The sequence below is a fragment of the Amblyomma americanum genome, chromosome 1 (genome assembly GCF_052857255.1).
Source record: "Amblyomma americanum isolate KBUSLIRL-KWMA chromosome 1, ASM5285725v1, whole genome shotgun sequence".
Taxonomy (NCBI): domain Eukaryota; kingdom Metazoa; phylum Arthropoda; class Arachnida; order Ixodida; family Ixodidae; genus Amblyomma; species Amblyomma americanum.
In genome coordinates, this window is record NC_135497.1 from 558,728,049 (window position 1) to 558,748,559 (window position 20,511).

At 48.7% G+C, this 20,511-nt stretch overlaps 1 protein-coding gene across 1 annotated transcript; it reads right to left on the reverse strand.

Annotated features, from left to right (window-relative positions):
* Positions 1-3,395: 3,395 nt before the first annotated feature.
* Positions 3,396-4,915, reverse strand: LOC144130039 (uncharacterized). The gene is made up of 2 exons (XM_077664074.1): positions 4,054-4,915; positions 3,396-3,539 (listed from the first exon to the last, which is right to left on the reverse strand). Exons 1-2 carry the CDS (start codon positions 4,900-4,902, stop codon positions 3,396-3,398), a joined length of 993 nt encoding a protein of 330 aa, XP_077520200.1. The 5' UTR covers positions 4,903-4,915.
* Positions 4,916-20,511: the final 15,596 nt, after the last annotated feature.

Consider the following 20,511-nt stretch of genomic DNA (forward strand, 5'->3'; position numbering starts at 1 on the left):
AAAACACACGCCTTCACCCAAGATACAAATAAATATCTGCTGCTGTCACAGGAGGCAGATTTCGTGGGCCCGATGTAAAGGCGAACCGGACAACGTCGTCGTCGAGAGCGTCAGGCAGCTCCTCGCCTCTGAACGAAAGTTTCGCGCGGTACCGCACTTGCGCCTCGGTGTCCAGCTTCTTAAAATAATCACTTGACATTATTTTTGTACAAGCGACGCACAATGAACGTAAGCACAGCCTCAAAACACGCACGGATAGTCGGGGTCTCCGTATCGCGCCGCCTGAAAAACACTGCCGGAAGTTCTTCGCCGGAAGTTTAGTGGGAGCAGCCAATGAGCGTCAGAGGCGCGTGTTTGTAAACAGTGAAAAGGCGCATATATACACATAGCGACACTGGTGCCTCTGGCGGCAGGTGATCCCCAAACCGAAACCGAAACCACATATACAACATATTCCCTTCCTTATAAAAAAAGACAGCTACATGGGTTAGTGATTTAGTAGTGGTAGTACGTTAGTACTCTTTTACAGAATTATATTTACACTAACAACAATGTGCTTGTCTTATGCACCTAATACAAAAATATAAAACAAAAAGAGGAAAACAAGATACAACTCCATTTATGTCCATATTTCACAACGTCAGCAAACTCAACACTCGTGCAGATTGTGACACGTTCACGTTCACTGCAAAACGTGTCTTTCTGTACTTAGTGTCCATAGCGGTCTGGAGGTCGTCTATTCCTTGATGGCTGTACCCTACGCTGAGGTCTCGATGCTTCTGAGAAACCACTGGCGGCAGGCGAAGTTTCTTCCGGCTCACAGCCGGTCACTGGTGACATAGGCGGCTGCTTCGCAGCAGCCACAGCTGAAGTTCCGGTTGGCGCTTCTGAAACGGGTCTCTCCAAGGTAGGCGGTGAGCTGCTTTCCCTAGCGGTGTCATTTGTATCACTCCTTTCCCCCCACCCACAGATAGATGCAGAAGCTCGTGGCATCCTTGACAACTTTGAAGCGTTCCACGTTTTTCCATCATCAAGTTGGAAGGACCATTGCCCCTGTTTTCTTATCACTTTTCTTGGACGGCTAAAAGCCAGGTCACCTTTAAAAGCAGTTTGTCTGCGTACTCGTACAAGGTCACCAACATTCACTTTGGTTTCCCTTGCGGCCCTGCGAGCGTCTGTGTATAGTTTACTGGATTGCTGCTTTTGCTTCACCCGCTCGCGTAGGCGGTGGAGCTCTGAAGTAGGGTCGGTTGCAAATATTGCTGACGGATACCCAACGACATCGAGCCGAATCCTTGGTAGACGTCCATGCAGGAGAAGTGCTGGAGCAACTGCAGTTGTGGCATGCGACGTACAACGGTGAATGCCCAAGTATTCTGTTACCGTTTGGCGTAAGGGACGCTGCTCGAGTGTAGCCACTTGAACAAAGCTTTTAAAAACTCTGTTGAACCGTTCTACCTGTCCGTTTGCTTGCGGGTAGCATACGGACGAATGCCGCAAGCGGATGCCGCGATCCTGCAGAAAAACTTGGAACTCTCGAGATGAAAACTGTGGCCCGTTATCACAAACAATTTCCTCTGGGTAACCTTCACGTGCGAATACTGACACCAAGAAGCCTGTTACTGTGCGTGTTGTGACTTGGTTGCAAAAGTATACTTCGGGCCACTTAGAAAAGTAGTCGACCAGCGTGATCGCATATCGACAATCGTGTGGTGCTCTCTCAAATGGGCCAACAATGTCCATGCCAAGCTTTAGCCACGGTTCCTTTGGTAAGGGGACCGGGTTCAATGGTGCAGCCATAACCTTCGTGCTCTTGTCCGCTGCCTGGCATATACTACACGTTTGAATAGCTAGCTCGACTTGCCTGTCCATGGCTGGCCACCAAAATTTTTCTCGCAGACGTGCTTTCGTTCGTACAATTCCAGGGTGAGCCTCATGAGCAGCGGTAATTATCCGTGCTGTAAGTGAGGCGGGAACCACAAGGCGTTCGCCACGCAAAATCAAATTGTCCACCACTGAGAGTTCATCGCGAAGTTTGAGGAACGGTTGAAGCTCACCCGGCAGAGATTTTTGCGCAGGCCAGGACGATTCAATGTAGGCCTTGATTCGTTGCAGTGTGCTGTCTTCCGACTGGGCCTGTTCAAACTCTTCCCTGGTAATGCAAGAAGATATAAGGGCAACTGATACAGTTTCGTCTGGTAAAGTCTCTTCTTCCTGAGGAGGTGACGCAGGGAGGTGAGAGAGCGCATCTGCTACTCGATTTTGCGAACCCTTCCGGTACTTTACTGTATAGTTGTACTGCAGTAGGCGCTCCGCCCACCGTGCTATTCGCAAAGGACGCCTTCCTGGCCCTTGAGTAGACAGCAATGCGACCAAGGCTTGATGGTCAGTAAGCAACGTGAAATGGCGTCCCCACAAGTAAACATGCCACTTCTCGCACGCCCAAACACACGCAAGCGCTTCGCGTTCTCCTACTGAATATCTCCTCTCTGCAGATGAAAGCGCTCGAGAAGCAAAGGCGACAGTGTGTAGTTTCTCTCCCTCCACCTGTTGGAGAACCGCTCCAAGCCCACAGTCTGAAGCGTCAGTGGAAACAACAACTGGAAGAGATGCATCGAACATCCGCAGGACTATGTTGGACGCAAGTGCCTCTTTGGTCTTTCGAAAACTGGAGTCTACCTCGCCAGACCAAACAAATGGTTGCCCCTTTCGAAGCAGAACGCGCATCGGTTCAACCATATCGGCAAAATTGGGAACGAACCTAGAGTAGTATTCTGCCAGTCCCAGGAATGATCGAAGGCTGGCTGTATTGGTGGGTGCCGGTGTATCCTTGATGGAAGCAACCTTTTCCTCCAGCGGAACAATACCACTTGCTGTGATCCTGTGACCCAAAAATGAAAGTTCCTGCGTATCGAAGATACATTTGCTGTTCAGTTTGAGTCCTGCCTCTTTAATGCGTTGAAGTACTGCTGCAAGGTTATCTATGTGCTCCTGCCGGCCCCGCCCGAAGACTATAATGTCATCTATATAGAAGAGCACGCCCTTACGTCCCTGCAGCACTTTGGACATCATACTCTGAAATGCAGAAGGCGCGGAAGCCAGTCCGAAGCACACTCGTTTAAAACGAAAGAGGCCTTCGTGAGTTATAAATGCGGTCAAATCGCGACTCGCAGGGTGAAGCATGACCTGGTGGTAAGCTGATGCGAGGTATAGCTTAGAAAAATTTGTAGCCCCCACTAAACTATGCAATAGCTGTTCTGTATGAGGAAGGGGAAAGCTGTCTATTACGACAGCTTTGTTTGCTTGTCGAAGGTCTACACAGAGGCGAATACCTCCCTCTTTCTTCTTAACGACCACAATGGGTGACACCCATTCAGATGCCTCCACCCTCTCTATCACGTCCAGATTTTCCAACCGATGGAGCTCTTCCGAGACCAATGGTCGTAGCGAGAGCGGAAGGCGCCGAAGTTTAGATTGCACTGGCTGCACCGTGGATCGCGTTTTGACGTGATGCACAAAACCTTTCGCGAGGCCAAGACCTGGATCGAAAATAGATCCAAACTCGCCAACTAATTCCTTTGGGAGGTTAATATCCTGCACGGCTTTCGTCGGGTCAGGGCGCTGTTCCCTTCGAGAATTAGAAGTTAGCGTCGTTTCAAGGCATTGCAGAGATGACCCATCAATCTGTAGACCGAGGGCCTTGATGGCATCGATACCCAAGAGTGAGGTGCCTTGTTCTACGACGTAGAAAAGAAGGCTTGTTGTGCTAGCTTTGTACGTAACGTCAGCGAAGAAACAGCCACGAACCGGAATTGGCTGTTTTGAATAGTCCAGTAACCGAACAGTCGGGGCCAAAAGTACTTTGCCTTCAAAATACTGCTTAAAAAGATCGTGTGCAACAATGGAAACTGACGACCCAGAATCTACAAGAAAAGTTATGTCCGCACGGTCAATCGAAACTGTGACGTAAACAGCGGAGCGAGCGGCCGTCGTCACAGCTAGAATGCTCAAAACTTCCTCGCTAGGAGAGTCTTGGCTGTCTACCTCACGCACCGGAGCGGAGCTTCGTTTCTGGCAAACTGAGCGGAAGTGACCCATGACACCGCAATGGTGACAACGCTTGCTTTTGGCTGGACAGCGAACTGATGCTGCATTGTGCCGGGATGAACCGCAGCGATAACAACGATACTGGCGGTTGTGCGACCACTTCGAGCTCTCGTCGGATTCTGGTGTACGCGTAGGCGTATTTCCACGAGTATTTATGCGTCCAACATCTACAGAAGGAAATTCTTGCAGATCATTGTACGCCAGCTCAAACTGCCTTGCCAGTAGTACTGCTTTAGCGAACGAGAGGGACGATCCTTCAAGCAGAAGACGCTCGCGCAAGCTCCGAGACGAAATACCAGCAACGAACTGGTCACGCAGCGAATCTTCTTCGGCAGGAAAAGAGCATGAAACAGAAAGCTCCCGCAATGCAGTGATGTACTCATTCACTGATTCACCAGCTTGCTGAACTCGCCTACTGAAACGATGCCGTTCGGCAACAACATTGCTTGTTGCCGAAAAATGAGCATGCAGAGCGGCGACTGCGATATCGTACGACGATACTTCAGGCCTTGTGTCGCCTGTGCCCTTGCTATCTTCCGACGTTTTCTCAGTAGCAGTTTGCTCACCGAGCTTGACGTTGTCCAACGGTGGAAGTGGTAATGTGTAAAATATGCGCTGACCTTCTACGCCGAGGCTGTGAAGAAGTAGTGCTTTGCGACGATCCGGCGTGCAGTCAGAGGCCCCCGAAGCAAGCACGTAGTTCTCGAAGATGCGGAACCATTGCGGCCACGCAACAGCAGGTCGACCAGGCACAGGCAGGAACGGGGGCGGCGGCTCGAGTCCAGAAATGCTCATGGCGCCTGAAAGCAAGCGGCGAAAGTCACGCCCCCCGAAATTATCCCATCCTCGTCGCCAATGTTGTAGCGGTGGGTGCCGCCCAAGTACACGAACTGCTAGCAACCAAAACCATCCCGGGTTGTTGCCACATACAGTCATATATATACACATAGCGACACTGGTGCCTCTGGCGGCAGGTGATCCCCAAACCGAAACCGAAACCACATATACAACACTAACCCCTGCCTATAGGCACACCACCTCAAGCGCCTCACAGCTGCTTTGAATAAAGATCTTTTTTTAATACTTTTGGTTGGCTCTATTCTCGCTTACCTTACTGCGGGCTGGTAGGTGGAATAGTACCATGTTTGCGAAAACTAACCAGGGTGCAAGGTTTGCATCTCCGTTGTATAGGGCAGCCCTTCCCTAAAGGCGAGCATTGGATTGTGAGGACATCCTAGGGTTCTTACCGTACACATATTTGTCACTCCAAGCAAGAAGCCAGCCATGCATCCTGGTTACTTTCGAAGACTATATCGAAAATGCTGGTCAGTAACCAGTAGCCGGGATTGCATGTGCCAGTTTTCCAAAGCTGGATACCATTGCTCAAAAACTGGATGCCATGGTTCGAAAGCTGGATACGTTTATTCGAAATCTGGGTACCAATTTTTGAAAGTTGGATGCCAGTCCCTGACCTTTACTGGCCCATGTTGCAGAAAGCTGGATGTCATTGTTCGAAAGCCAGATACCAATGTTCGACGGCTGGATACCAATTTTAGAAGGCTGGATGCAAATGTTCGAAACCTGGATGCCGATATTCGAAAGCTGGATGCGAATCTGAGACCTTTACTGGCCCATGTCGTAGAACGAACGCCAAAACTGCGTTGGCCCCTTGATCGGCCGAACGTTGGCCCTAATTTGGCATGAAAGTAGGGCCAATGTGTCAGAATGGTAGCGCTCAGCGTAAATGCCAGTGTAGGACCGATGTTCGTGCCAAGTTTTGCTAATGATAGCCCAACGTTCGACCAATGCTGTTGTGCTGCCTGGGAAGTAAGAGCGTCCGGGAATTACGCATTTCACAACTTGAACGAAAGTACCTGGAAGTTTCATTGCTTTTGCACTGCTAATGCTTACGCAATTTCACTATCACCTATGCCCGTGTCGTGGGGTCACCGTATGCGCCTTAATAAATGTACCTGTCAAGCAAACGGGTCTCCTTATAATTTCCTCTATACACCTCATAGTAGGCATGCGCTTTCTTGTAGGACTTTATGTAGCAGCCCATGGTCGTAGCCTCACACCGATGGGGGAACTTTTGATAAAAGTGCGCATTCGTACGGAACGGCTCAACCTCCCAGAGGAACCTACCAAAACAGCGGCACTGTAGCAGGGACACTGTAGCAGGACCACTGTAGCAGGGACGTGCGCCTTGCCAACACACCGAGAGAGGGCGCCACGCGTGTCTTGTCGGTGCGGGGATTGATAATCAAAAGAAAAACAGCGCAGGAAATCTTTTGCTCCACTGAAATGTAATATACTTTATAGCTCTTTTAAAGCAGGACATTACGCTACCTGAAGCTCCGAGAGCTTGTCGATGCATTTTCAATTAGGGCTTTGGCGAGCGATGAAGTGAAGTGGGGTATTTTTCGGGACCTCGCCATAGGCTCCATGCTATCGTAGCTACAGTGTACTAGAATAGGGGCAGTGTGTTCAGGAGCGCTTGCCGCTGAGGCGCTTCATGCAGAAAGCACGAGATGGCGCTACAGGAGCATGGGCTGTACGGAACCAACGGCGCAGCGCTGGCGCTGCGCGTTTTTAGAAGTGTTGTAATCATCCTCCGCCTCGAACAGACGTGCAAATGCTCGGAGGATGTGGAGATGCATGCTTGGAACTGACGTTCACATAAGAGATTAATTATATGTGTACTTTAGCGCATCACAACGCTCATTAGACGGATTTATTAACAAACCTGACAGCAAAGGGTTTGGAGACACCGAAATAGTGGGGTAAAGCCGTTAAATCTGTTGAGCCACGCTACAACGTAACCAGAAGTTATTCGAACGTAAAAAAAACATTGATTAATGGGTTTAATATCCACAAGCAACACTCGCGCTTCAAGTAGCACCGTAGTAAAGGGCTTCGATTGAGTTGAAGCAACTCGGATTCCAGGTGCATTTTCTTGCGCAGTTCGCACTCATAAAAATGCAGCCGCTGTTGTAGAAAACACAAAACTGTACACGGCCCAAAGCCAAAGGCCTTCCCTGCTTGGTATTTACCTTCTTTCGCGGTAAACATGGTAAACATTTGTCCCTCGTTCTATCCTCCGGTTTCGTGAATTACCCGCAATGACTGGATTTGCACAGTTTATTCGTGACTTTTATTTACGTCATGAAGAGCTCCCCAACGTCAGGCTCATGTACGAGTCTGAGACACACCAACATCACACATTTGAATGAAAGGAATAAAACAGGTAGGAAAGAGGCCAAGTAAAAGGGATTAAACACAGAAAAAGAGCGAGTACATTCCAATCCAAACAACGGAGACCTACAGCGGAATTAATGTGCTTAAATGAATTCCTTAATTCATTTTTGAATTATATTTACAAAATTGGCTTTGGAATGCACAAAAAAAAGCCGTGTATTTAGATAAAAAAAACGCAAAGGAGCGTCAGCATATGTGTTGCACAAGCCTGCTAAGAACAACGGCTAACTTTCAAGTGCAATTTCCTTTTTCGTCGTGCTTCTCTTGACTGATTAAGACCTTTAACGTAAAAGTGCAGCCTTGTTAAGACATAAAAGCGCACAACTGCTGATGTGAAATCATCAGCATGCAATTTGCACCCTATGGCATAGCCAAACTTGGCTTTCACTAGAATCATGACATCGACTATGCTGTCGCTGCAGAGCTCCTCTTGGCTGAAGAAGATTGTAAATATCCCCTCAAGTTTCTTTACTGCTTCAAAAAGCAACTTGGAGGGATACAGCAAGCCTCCCCTATCACAAATTTCTGTGAATTTTGAGACTCTGCTGCTGACATTTGAGTTCTGCAAAAGAAGAGAGCGGCAGTGCTCACATTTGTTGCGAGTAAGAAATTTCCGCGCAACATACCCTGCCATGTAATGAACGAGGCGGTCATCGCTCTTTTCCTCCACGTAAGCCCGGTGCTCAGCTGTAGTACTGTTTAGCCTTTGTTCTACCACCGTCAGATTTCCAGCTTCAACTAACTCATCAAGAGATGCAACGTTCCCTTCCATATCAGATTTATCAGGTGAGTGAAGTAGCGAGACCAAATCTTCATTGGCCTCAGTGTTGCCTGTTTGCATTGCTTTTGCCAAGTTATAGAAAGACAGGCAGTTGACGACAATCAAGAATTGAGATGGCGTTGGGTGGTCGTTGGATCCACACGACTGCCTCACAATACCAAAGAAGTTCTCCAACTTATCTTGACTTAGTCGAGATGTTAATAGGTATTTAAAACCCTCTCCCCCCAAATACTCTAACAAGGCCAAAGTGCTGCACAGTGTCACACGGAGCCCATCTGCCGTCGACTGGCTCAAGAAGCCGCCAACTCCTTTTGCATGTGATTCCCAGCGAGACAAAAACTCGAGGAATTCCTTCAGAGTCTTCACATTTTCGGATCCTGGACGAAGGGCTTTGGCTGGGAACCGAGAAGTCATGATCTTGATCAGCTTGTTGATAGCCCTGAAACAGTGCGAAGTTCATAAATAGGCTAAAGTTATCATTTATCTGCAACGCTTGTAAGGGAAACTAGGAACACAGTTGATATGCACGTTCCTGAAGGCGGTAATTCTGAACAGCGCTCACCCACCACAGTGGTTCATTGGCTACGGTTTTCTGTTGCTCAACATGAAGTGGTATCCAGCGGCGGTTATATTCTTATGGGGGCACATTGCAAACATCTATGTGCTTATATTGTTGTGTGCAGTTAGGAATCTCAGGTGGACTAAATTATTCCACAATTTTCGATTACGGCGCTCCTCAAAGCCCACTGTGCCACTTCGTGGTGCATAACCCCGTCAATCAATCAACGACATTCACAAACACATGGGATCCTCAGTAATGGGCTGTGGTTCGACAAGCATAAGAATGTTTTGCAACGAGCACAGAATATAATTATGCATGAAGTTGAAAGGTTTTCCTATTTTAGACAGAAACATTGCGGTGAAGAAAAGTAAGGACGAGAACATGAACAGACCACATTAAAGAAGAAGCAAAGACAGAATGTCACAATGGTAAAGTGCATCTTTAAAAAATTCACTTGTACTCGCTGCTCACTTGTCCTGAAACGTTAATAGTTATTTCTGCTTACGTGAAAAATGATAACGTTGCATCAATCTTCCCCCACGACGATTCCAACGTGTCTTTGTAGAAATTCAGACCATTCAAAACACGGTCCCCAAACAGCTGAAATGCAAGGGTCACTCGCATTTTCTCAAAGCCATTCGGCTGCAGATGTACCAGCGTGAGGCCGGGCATCGCCTTGAGAGTGATGTTCCCGCTGTCAATTCTGAACGCTTGCCTCAAAGGTTGGATGGGATGGGATCAGCAGAACACACCGTAGGGCTCTTCCGCTTTCTTGGCGCCCGAGGCGTCGGCGCCTTCTTCGATAAATAGCCCGGCGTGTTTGGTAGGAGCGTAGGTACGGCATCCGGCAGCAACTCTGGCTTTCCTCGCGGAATGCGTACCTCTTTCCCCTCTATAATGTGGACGTAATCCCGTAGGATACAAGAAGGATCGAAATGACGCTCGCAGACCGAGCAACTTTCATCAAGGACCTTATCTTTTCGATGCAGGTTTCGTTCCCAAACCTTTCTTTTTCCTTCATCTTTCGGCACGGCGAAGAGGGAAGGCTGCTCGCCTTGGGCCCACTTGTAGCCGGTGTCGCACCCCGGCGCAAAGCAATGACATTGCCGTCGGCGATTAGGCATTGGCTCTCACTCGCGAACACCGCAGCAAAACATCACACTGCTAGCACTGCCCGTGCGGCCGAAACACCCCGTTTCTTCACAAGCAAGGTGGAGCTCAAGAAGCACGCTGCAACCCGCCGCAACACACGGAGAACGCGTCCGTACAGCCGGTGCGACTGCAGCGCCACCACATACATCCGGGACCTGTCTACGCTGCCGGCTTCACGACGGTGCGTGGCGCGCTCCGCCGCCTGAACACACTGCCCCTATTCTAGTACACTGTATCGTAGCTCATTGCGCATGGTAAACGCAATATGTAATCTACATTGATGAAACTCTACTAAAAGAAACATTAAGAAGCATTTAACATACAGGCGAGAGAGCTAATCTCTAACTTTTATGCGCGACTAGGTATTAATTTTTATTTTTCATCGCCATTGAGTTACGCACAGTCGCGCCGCCGGCTGTCGCGAGATGGCGCGACCGTTTTTCGAGGCGCATAGGCCGGAATCCTGGGGATGAGTGTCTTCACGCCGACTGTGCCTCAGAAAATCCAGTGGTATTTAATCCCTTCTGCTTATGTTCTGTGACGGCCATATTTAGGTTCATCATGACATCACGCCTCTCTCAGCAGGCTCAACACATTGTGCAATCAACATGCAAGAGCTGGACGAAGAATTTGAGTGCAGTGCAAGGGTCCTCTTGTAAGAGGAGTGCAACGATTACTTCAGATATGACTGATAAGTTCACAGGAGGACAGCTCCGTTAAGCACTTTATGGATGTCTTCGCCATGCTACAGCAGCTTGCCGAGCTCCGTTGTCTAACCTGAACCATCGGCACGCAGCAAACTTTAAAATAAATGATATTCCCAGAGCCTCGTCCATCATGTTCTTGGGTTTTCCTTTTCTTTAATTCCCAGGATGACTGGCAGCTGCACAAGCCATTCAGGGTGCGCTAGAAGCATGATCCTTGTAACTCGATGCAATAAACCGGTCATTTTCTTGAATTATTGGTCGCCCTCATTTATGAATATTTCCTAGGTTGAATGGTAATCCACAGTTTCAGTCATTGGGCAGTGGGTTATGTTTCATATGTACCAGTTTTCGAAAGCAGGATACCACTGTTTGAAAGCTGGCTATCAATGTTTGAAAGCTGGATACTAATGTTTGAAAGCTACATGCCAGTGCCCAAAAGCTGGAAAACCAATCCGAGGCCTTTACTGGCCCATGCCGCGGAACGTACTCTAGGACTGCGTTGGCCACTCGATCGATCAAAAGTTGGCCCAAAACTGGCCTGAAAGTGGGGCCAACGTGTCAAATTGGAAGCGCTTTGCCTAAATGCCAATGTAGGACCGCCGTTCTTGCCCATTTTTGCCAATGATCGCCCAGTGTTTGACCAAGGTTGTTGTGCTGCCTGGGAAAGTTGTTCATTTACAGCGGAGCAGAGTGAAAATGCATTGCCTGAAAGTGATGGCATTGTTCCCTCCGTTAGTCTCTTTGCTACCGAGCGCTTAACATTCAGTCGTTGAAACTTGCGCATTACTGCCTAGTCCCGCAGTTATTCTTTTCGCTGGCCATACTTGGTCTCCGGGAACTATAACCGCTGTCTTTATTCCCGAAATGACGAATAATAGCATGAAATGATGAGCATGCAGTTGCAGTCTGCGAACACAAATTTTACTGACCACCGCAGTCGCCAGCAGAAATGCTTCCCACAAAGACAAAATCAGTTGGGGTCAGAACCGATCATCGATTGTCTCGACCGCCTGCTGTTCACTGTAGCCTTACTGGCTACCGTGACGTATGCTTAATCGTAGTCGACGTACTGCCACATGTACGCGGGCCACTTCTCGTCCGCCCAGTGGCACACGGTCAAACCGGCCCAAAGGAGAGATTCCTTGATGGAGTCCTCGCACGACACCAGCGAAGGGAAGCGTCTGGTGGACAGCGTGTAATGCGGATTTCCCGTCACACCGCACGCCACTAGCACCCCGCCGGCTTTGAGCAGCGCCGCCAGGTTGCGGCAGGCGTGTCGGTTGGCCTCCTGGTCCACCGAACCGCTGTCTAGGGAAAGGCATGCGACCACGGCGTCGAATAGCTGCCCTTGACGCCCGTCCAGGAACACGCCGGGCTTTGCGAAGTTGCAGAGGGTAACGTCGCGAACCGCTCTCCACGTCCTCGCGCATACCGCGTTGGCGCCCTCATCCAGATTTCTGGCGTTGAAAGAGAAGAGGCAAGAAAATCAATCAAGTCGAGAAGCCTATACTTATCGCGAAACCTGCAGGAATAAAGGAACGGGAAGCTGAAAACAGAGCTGCCTCATTGAAAGTATTGTAAACAAAAGTTTCTTCATGGTTTATGAGGTTTAATGTCCCAAAGCGACTCAAGCTATGAGGGACGCAGTAGTGGAGGCCTGTTGATAATCTTGAACACCAGGGGTTCTTTAACCACTGCCGGTCTCGAGAGGGGCGTGCGCTCTTACGGTAGAGTGTACTAGAATGTTTTGAGTGGAAGGAGCGGAGACCGGTTCTATTGTTCGCCGAGGCCCCCGCTTGTGTAGAAAGTTGCGGCGGCGCTGTCGTCGCCCGCACTTGAAGACCCTTGCTTGCTGTGAATGGTTGTTGTACTTGGTTTTGGCAGTTCTTCCTACCGAGAAATCTCTGCTGGCCCGCTCTTCACCTGTGATGCCTCCCAAGCGACGTCTAAATCACTGCTACGCGCCAGGGTGCAAGACGGGATATGCTCGAACTGGACATAACCGCAAGCTCTCCCTTTTCAAAGCTCCTGCTGACGAAGAACGGCGACTGGTTTGGCAACGGAATTTACACAGGTCTGACAAAGCACTCGACGTCGACTGTGCAGTGTGTGAGCTGCATTTTGAGTCGCGTTTCATAATAAGAGACTATGTGCACATTGTGAATGGTGCTGAATTGCGAATTCCTAGAGGATCACCAACTCTTTCCCCCGATGCGGTGCCGACAATCTTGCCGAACTTGCCCAACTACCTGAGCGTGAAAACACCGGCACCGAGGCCAGAGAGGAAACGACGACAAATAGTGACTCCTGAAAAGAAGATAAAGCGTCGTCGCACGGATGCTTTATCTCCTACTCGATCAGACGACATTGATCGTGGTGCAGTAGGACAAGAAGGAAACGATGCTAGTGCTGACTGCTTTGGTCTAGCTGATCTTCGCAACCTCGCACTTCCTTCGAAGTCATGGGCACCGCATGAATTTCCAAACTTTCCTGGAGTGTCATACGTGGCCTGCACATTGGACTCCCGCTCAAACGAGCTCGCAATCGACAGAGCCGTGTTTTTTGATTGCTCAAGCCAGGACAGTGTCGAGTGTAAAGTGTTTGTGTCAGAAAAGCTGATAAATAAGTGCCGTGTGATGACCGTGCAAGAAGCAAAAGAGCTCTTGCAAAGTGCCCGGTCTGCCATCGACAGTGTAATTGATCTCGTGTCAACGGTAGAACATGAAAAACGCCGTCACAGGTTGACTGCTGCTCTTTTCCTCGACATAAAGGGCGCATTCGATAATGTTCAGCATGATGCGGTACTAAATGCACTCGAAGAATGTGGTATAGGCGGACGTCTACACAATTGGATTGCAAGCTATTTGACAAACCGGACAGTCTACATGGAGACTCTTGAAGGTGACACAGCAGATCATCATGTTGCTTGTGGTGTTCCTCAGGGAGGAGTGCTCAGTCCAACGTTGTTCAATCTCGTGCTCATTGGCCTTTTCAAACAACTACCGAAGACTGTTTCAATATCCGCCTACGCAGACGATATTTGCATCTGGACATCAAGTGTCACGCGTCCCCAAGTGCAAGCAAGATTGCAGCGTTCGGTGTCCATTACGTCTGCGTACTTGCGCCGTCAGGGGCTTGAACTTTCGCCAACTAAAAGCGTAACATTGGCTTTCACACGCAAGATAATGGCGTGGTATCCGGTCACAATCGATGGGCAAATTGTTCCATACGTAACACATCACAAATTCTTAGGTGTTACGATAGACCGTGACCTGTCCTGGACGAAGCACATTTCTGTGCTTAAGAAAAAGCTCGACAGCTTTGCAAGCATTGTGCGGTGTATGGCAGGAAAATGTTGGGGTCCCTCTGAGCGATCTTTACTACACGTGTACCAGGCGCTGGTAGTCGGCCTTCTCAGATACAGTGCACCCGTTCTCTCGGGGGTCAGACTATCAGGCCTGCGTGTGCTTGAAAGCGCGCAGGCTCGTGCTTTAAGAGTATGCTTGGGTTTGCCATGTAAAACTTCTACATGGGGCACATTTTATGAGGCCCGCGCCTGCCCAGCACGAATTTATTTCCAACAGGAGCCACTTCGTGTGCATTTGCGGCATCTGACCAGGCATCGTCATCACCCCCTGACTAACATTCGTGCGGTGCGTCCAGATGCAGCCTTTTTCAGAGCCCTTTGGATGCAGCGCAATGCGCTGCCTTCGAACTACGCGCCACACCAGATTGCGGAGGTGCCACTTTGGGCAGTACCAAAACCATCTATACGGACAACAATCCCAGGGATAACAAAGAAAACGCACATTCCAACAGTCGGACTGAAACAGCTGGCGCTGTCATACATTACATCTATGTATACTAACACCCAGCATGTTTTCGTGGACGGATCCGTTACGACCACTTCTTCAGCTGCAGCGGTGATAGTGCCAGGAAATGCCTCATGTCACCGTTTCAGGCTCATGCACAAAACGTCCTCTACGGCAACCGAATTGGCAGCCATACGAGAAGCCGTCCTTTATATTGGTCACCAGCCAGCGCAGCAATGGACTATATTCTGCGACTCGAGATCGGCATTACAGGTCGTACAAACTTATCTAAAACCAAGAGCATGCGAGCAGCTGGTTCAACAGATTGTGCTTTTGTTAGCCGAGGCTTTCCACCGCGGCCATATCATAAAGTTTCAATGGATACCGAGCCATTGCGGCATAGCGGGAAACGAGCGTGCTGACGCCGAGGCTCGGATGGCACATAGTGATGGTGCTTTCATTGAGATAGCCTTTTCAAGATCAGACATTGGAGCCTTGTTGGCGCATTTAATGCAGGCGGCAATGCAGTCGCACTGGCATGATCCGAGTCATCAACAGGACCGCGTGTGTAAGCTTGACGCTGGCTCACGATTACATTTCCCATCTGTGGTGGTGCGACGTCATGGGACTTTACTCCACCGGCTACGGCTTGGCGTTGCCTACACCAAACACTATCTTCACAAGATCGGCATCGAAAGTCACCCAAATTGCGCACAGTGCAACACACCAGAGACTATTGGACACCTTCTTTGCGCGTGCCCGAAGTATACTTCTGAAAGAACAACATTGGAGGCGACCGTGAAAAACCTGGACTCTCGCCCTCTCTCTGAGGAAACTCTTCTGGGCGCAAGGACGAGACGTTCTGATTGGTGGCGTGTGACAAAAGCCCTGCTCAACTTTTTGTGTGAAACAGGCCTGGATACTCGTTTGTGACCGCCTGTGCACAACCTACATGGTTAATGACATGTGTCGGTGTTGTGTTGCAGACACCAGTTTTGAGTTTTATGTGTGTCCAGTAACCGCGATGCGAGCGCCAGCCAGTGTTGTGTGTGTGTGTGTGTGCGTGTGCATAGACATCACCCGTGAAACTCATTGTATTCTGCCATCATCAGCCTTCATTCACACTTTCCTTTTCCTCCTCTTCCCTTTCCCCTGTGTGGAGTAGCAGGCCAGGGCCCTGTTACCACCGGCCGACCTCTCCGCCTTTCTTTCATTAAAATTCCCTTCCTCCTTGCAAAGTGCTGCAAACATTCCTGTGTGCTGTGGAGCGGCGGAAGCGTCGTTTGTGGCTGCGTGTGAGCTCACGAAAGCTCTTCATGCACAAATCCAGTCAAGAAGAGGAACCCTCTTCAGTGTGAACTGCTCAGGGAGATCACCAGATGCTGGTAAGATTGAAATGTTCTTATTTCACGAAATGTAGAGCACAGGTGATACATTTAAGTAAAACTACCCCAAATAAGCAATTTATATCGTCATACCTGCTTCAGCAAGTTTTATCATGTGACAAGAAATATTAAAGAGTACTGTATCACATTTTGTAAGGCAATTTAAGGATCAATTTTTTTTCTATTTTTTTACAGGGTTGCCTTGCATACACTGCAAGTACCTCCGCAAGACCCTACAGACGAGAAAGTCACGCCTGAAATGCCGAGTGACGAAAACTACTTGCAGCAATTTGTGCAAACTCCGAGCGTCGAACAAAAAAGCTAAGAGACTTGAATCAAAGGTTAAAACACTATGTTGTGTTATCGCTAGCATGAAGAAAGCTGCTGCAGCCACCGCCGAGAGCATTCTGCAGGACAGAATTCAATCTTTGACGCCTAAGCAACAGCTAGCTGTAAAACTGTGCTTTCAAGCTGCAAAAAGAAAAAGCACTCGAGGCATGTCATACGACAAAGAGTGTCTGCTTGAGTGCATTCTCCTGAAGATGCGAAGCCCTAGGCTTTGTGAATACATACGCAGACAAAACATCCTCGTGCTTCCAAGCAGATGTACCATCAGAAAGTATTTGTCAAATTACATGGGCAGTTTTGGGTTCAATCAGAACATGCTGGAAGCACTGAAGAAGAAAACCTCTGCAATGGACCCTTTCAGGTGTCACGGCGGGCTGATTGTAGACGAGATGTCTCTATCCGAGCACCTCTCCGTTGACAGTGCTGGCAAAGTTGCTGGCTTCGTGGACTTGGGCCCTTACACACCGAAGGAGCAGGTACATCTGCTGTCAAATCATGGGCTTGTGGTTATGTTCGTTCCTTTAGTTGGAAAGTGGACTCAGATCTTGGGCACATTTGCAACCCATACCAACATCAAAGGAGATCTTCTTGCAAAGATTATCCTTGACGCCACAGTTCTCGCTGAGCAAGCCGGTCTGTTTGTTGATTATGTGACATGTGATGCTGCGCCATGGAATTGGAAGATGTGGCGAGCGATGGGTGTGAAGGCAACAGCAAAGGAAATAGTAGCAAAGAGGGTCCACCCATTGGACAACAAACGTTTCCTACATTTCCTGTCGGACTTTCCTCATCTGGTGAAGAACCTTCGCAATCGGCTTCTGCAAACAACCTTCGACACACCAGACGGAACAGTAAGTTCATTTCTCATAATAAACAATGGTAGGCATCACTATAGCTTTGGTGCACCATGGTTTGCGCCCTGGCGCAGGCATGACTGTCTATAATATGGCTATAAATTGTGTTGAGCGCTTGTGGTTCATATGAGCATGAACATTTTTATTTTGCATTGCATCAGAACACAAGATGTAATAGGTCATTTCTGTTCGTCCTCATTTTGATTTTTTCATATAGGTATCCCTGGAGCCACTTAAGGAAGCCCTCAATCTAGACGCAAACAATATAACACTGAAGGCAATGCCCCGACTGACAAAAGTGCATCTTGAGCCTAACAACTTCGAGAAGATGAGAGTGTCCTACGCTTTTCAGCTGTTCAGCTCGGACACTCTAAGAGGCCTGCATCTCTACAAGCCCCAGCTTGAAAAACGTTGTGGAAACATTGCAGCAACACAGATGTTTTTCCGGTGTGTATTGCTAATTCAGCCCTCCTATTGATATTCGAAATTATCATCTTGCGCTTGCTTTTGCATTCTTATCCTGTCCCTTTGTAAAAGGCCTATTTATTCCAACATCCAAAAGTGACATGGGTTATACGAGATCACCACTTAGGGATTTTTAAAGGGCACTCATGTTGTACAGCACATGGGCTATTTTGCATTTCACGTTCTTCGTCGAAGTGCAGCTACTGTTGCTATAATTCAATATAGTATTGCCATTTTTTTCAATGCTTAGATGTTTTTGGCATTTTCTTTATCTGCAATGTCACATCATTTTCATGATTGATACCGTCAATTCAGCAAACTTAAAACCAATTATGGTTACTTTTCTACAGGAGGATGGAGTCCTTGATCACCACAATGACGTCACGTTTCCCATCTGAAGCATTGAAGCCAGACTCATCTGCAGCGCAGGAGCTTGTGAATTTCCTGGACTTCTTGGATAAGTGGGAAGCTCATGCAAAGAAGGGGAAGTTCCTGAGTGAATCAACAGCTGAAGGACTGAGAGTCACTCTTACAAGTACCTTGGAGCTGTTGACTTATGCACATTCAGAGCTTGGCTTTTCATATGTGATGACATCACGCCTGAGCCAAGACAAGCTCGAGAGCACATTTGGCATAGTAAGGCAGTCGTCGGGGTGTAATGCCCACCCAAGCCCACAGCAATTCCTAATTACCATCAACTGCCTCAATTATTATAATCTGGCAAAGAGCGTCTCTGGGTCAAATGTGCCTGAGGTTATGGTTAGCTCGCTTCTTTCAGTCAAGGACCAAGCGGCAGGTTCACAAAAGGAGCAGCAACTTATTGATATGCTGATCAACATGGGTAATCTTGATGAGGCAGAAAGAGTTCTTAGCAACAAAGAAGCTATGACAGAACATTGTTGTAACAATCAGAGGACTGACTCAAGGCTTACGTACTATATTGCAGGGTATGTTGCAAGGAAGTGCGTCTTCAAAACAAAATGTCATGTGTGCATGGATCAGCTTCTGTTACCAGCTCCCGATGGCAAAAAATTGACTGCGGCCACATTTACAAACGCATGCGATTTTGGTGGCTTGCTCTACCCCACATTGAGCCTCTTCAAATTTATCAGTCAGCTCGAGGACATTTTCACAGGATGTTTTAGCTCTAGAGAACTGCATCACGACAGCATTATGGATGTGCTTGCTCTTCTGAACAAGACAGGCATGAACCGTATTGGATGTGATCAGCACTTCAAGGAGCTCACCTCGAATTTGACTGGGTTTTATCTTGTGACTAGAATGCATTTTTTCGTCAAAGGTCTCAACAAGTCTCGTGACTTTGCCCGAAGGAAAGCACAGCAGCATTTAAAGTTGAGCCGTGTGTAGGAGATGCAAGATTTTGTTGAGGACTGAGTTGGGGCACAGTATATGTAAATAAAATTAGTTGTGTCATGCATATTGTATTTTTTTTAAGCGGGGGGCTACTGCGGCCTTAATACTGGGTTTCCGTGCACAAACTTTGCCTGACCTATTATTGGCGCTTCTCTCAAGTTCATGGAAAGTTGCTATTAGAGATATGAACGAGAACTGCACTTTTACTAGGTACAGCCTTTGTCAAGAGCTCAGCTCACGGTGTTTGCTTCTCGGCCGTGTAGTGGGGCTCCTGTAGCACTTTTCGGCGTTCAGCCCATTGGAGGTAACGGGACCAAAAATATTACCTTCAGGAAATATGGAACGCTGGAAATGCATTACGAGCTACGCGATGTGGCTCGGAAGCGAACCCCGTCGACTCTTAAGTTTTTTACAAAGGCTCTACTTGCACTGATGCTGCAGTAAGTCCACTAGCTCGCCCTTCTAAAGAACTACGTGCGCTAAAAGACGACAACGAAAGCGAGCGTTCCATGCGACCGCGGCACGCTGCTCGCCGAACCCCGGCCTATTCCCCGTCGTGTGTGCCATGGCATTATGGCAACAACATTGCAGTCACTGCATTCCGCTAAGCTGTTACGTAATTCCGTGTCGCAGCGTCGTGCAAACTAAGGAAGATCGTGGATCTACACAGGGAAGGGAGCACCTGTGTAAAATTCCAGGCATTTCACTTACTGCTACGCATTTTTTGGAGTTTTTTTTATGGGGTGCGTGAGGTCACAGCATTTGCATAATTAATTTTACTAAAGAGGAACGATGCATTAATATGAACATCAAGCGGGCATTAATTGCGCAGCGACTTCCGTGCGCGGCAGCAAACGGCAGGCTGACCGCGGAGACGCATTCAAGTGCGGTTGACTGCAGCGCCACCGCCAACTTCCACGCTCACCGGCCCTCTCCGCGGCGGCTGGTCGCGCCACTCAAAACATTCTAGTACACTCTACTTACGGCTACAGTGCTCTAGAATATGGGTAGTGGGTTCAGGAGCCGGCGCGCTCCATGCGATGCAGTGAGGCGGCGAGTGTCGACAGGTCCCGGATGTAAGCGGTGGCGCTGTTGTAGCGTGGGCTGTAGGCTCGGCGCGCCCGCGCGCGCGGCTAGCAGTCCCGTCAAGCTGCCTGCAGCTGTTTGTTGCTTTTTGTGCGGTGCATTTTTCCTCTTTGTGAGTTCGCGGCGTTAAGACTACGGTCATGCCGAATCGTCGGCGTCAACGGCATTGTTTTGCTCCCGGGTGCAAAACGGGATACCAGTGGACGAAAGGCGATCAGCCGTCGCTCTTCGCTGTGCCAAAGGATGAGAACCGACGGAAGCAGTGGGAACGCAACCTTCATCGAAAAGATAAGGTTTTGGACGAAAACTGCTGTGTGTGTGAGCTACATTTCGAGCCATCATGCATTGTGAGGGATTCATATTTGAACAGCGCAATAAAACAACGGGACACAACGAAGAAAGGAACTCGCCCAGTTCGCAGCTTTAATGATTGTGAGGGACTTTATACACATCATTGACGGCAAAGAAGTCCGCATCCCGCGTGGAAAGCCGGAACTTTTACCCGATGCGGTGCCAACTTTGCTGCCCAGCTATCTGTCAAAGAAAACACCGCTACAGAGACCACCTAGAAAGAGGAAAAGCACAAGTACATATCCTAATGAAGCGAAAAGACCACAAAG

Bases quoted from the DNA above. Each gene is read 5' to 3' on its own strand.
- LOC144130039 (XM_077664074.1), bottom strand. From the start codon at position 4,902: ATGAGCATTTCTGGACTCGAGCCGCCGCCCCCGTTCCTGCCTGTGCCT. The intron at 3,540-4,053 runs GTGCGTGAGGTA...TTTTCGATCCAG, and splicing joins AGAAACGAAGCTCCGCTCCG to GTCTTGGCCTCGCGAAAGGT.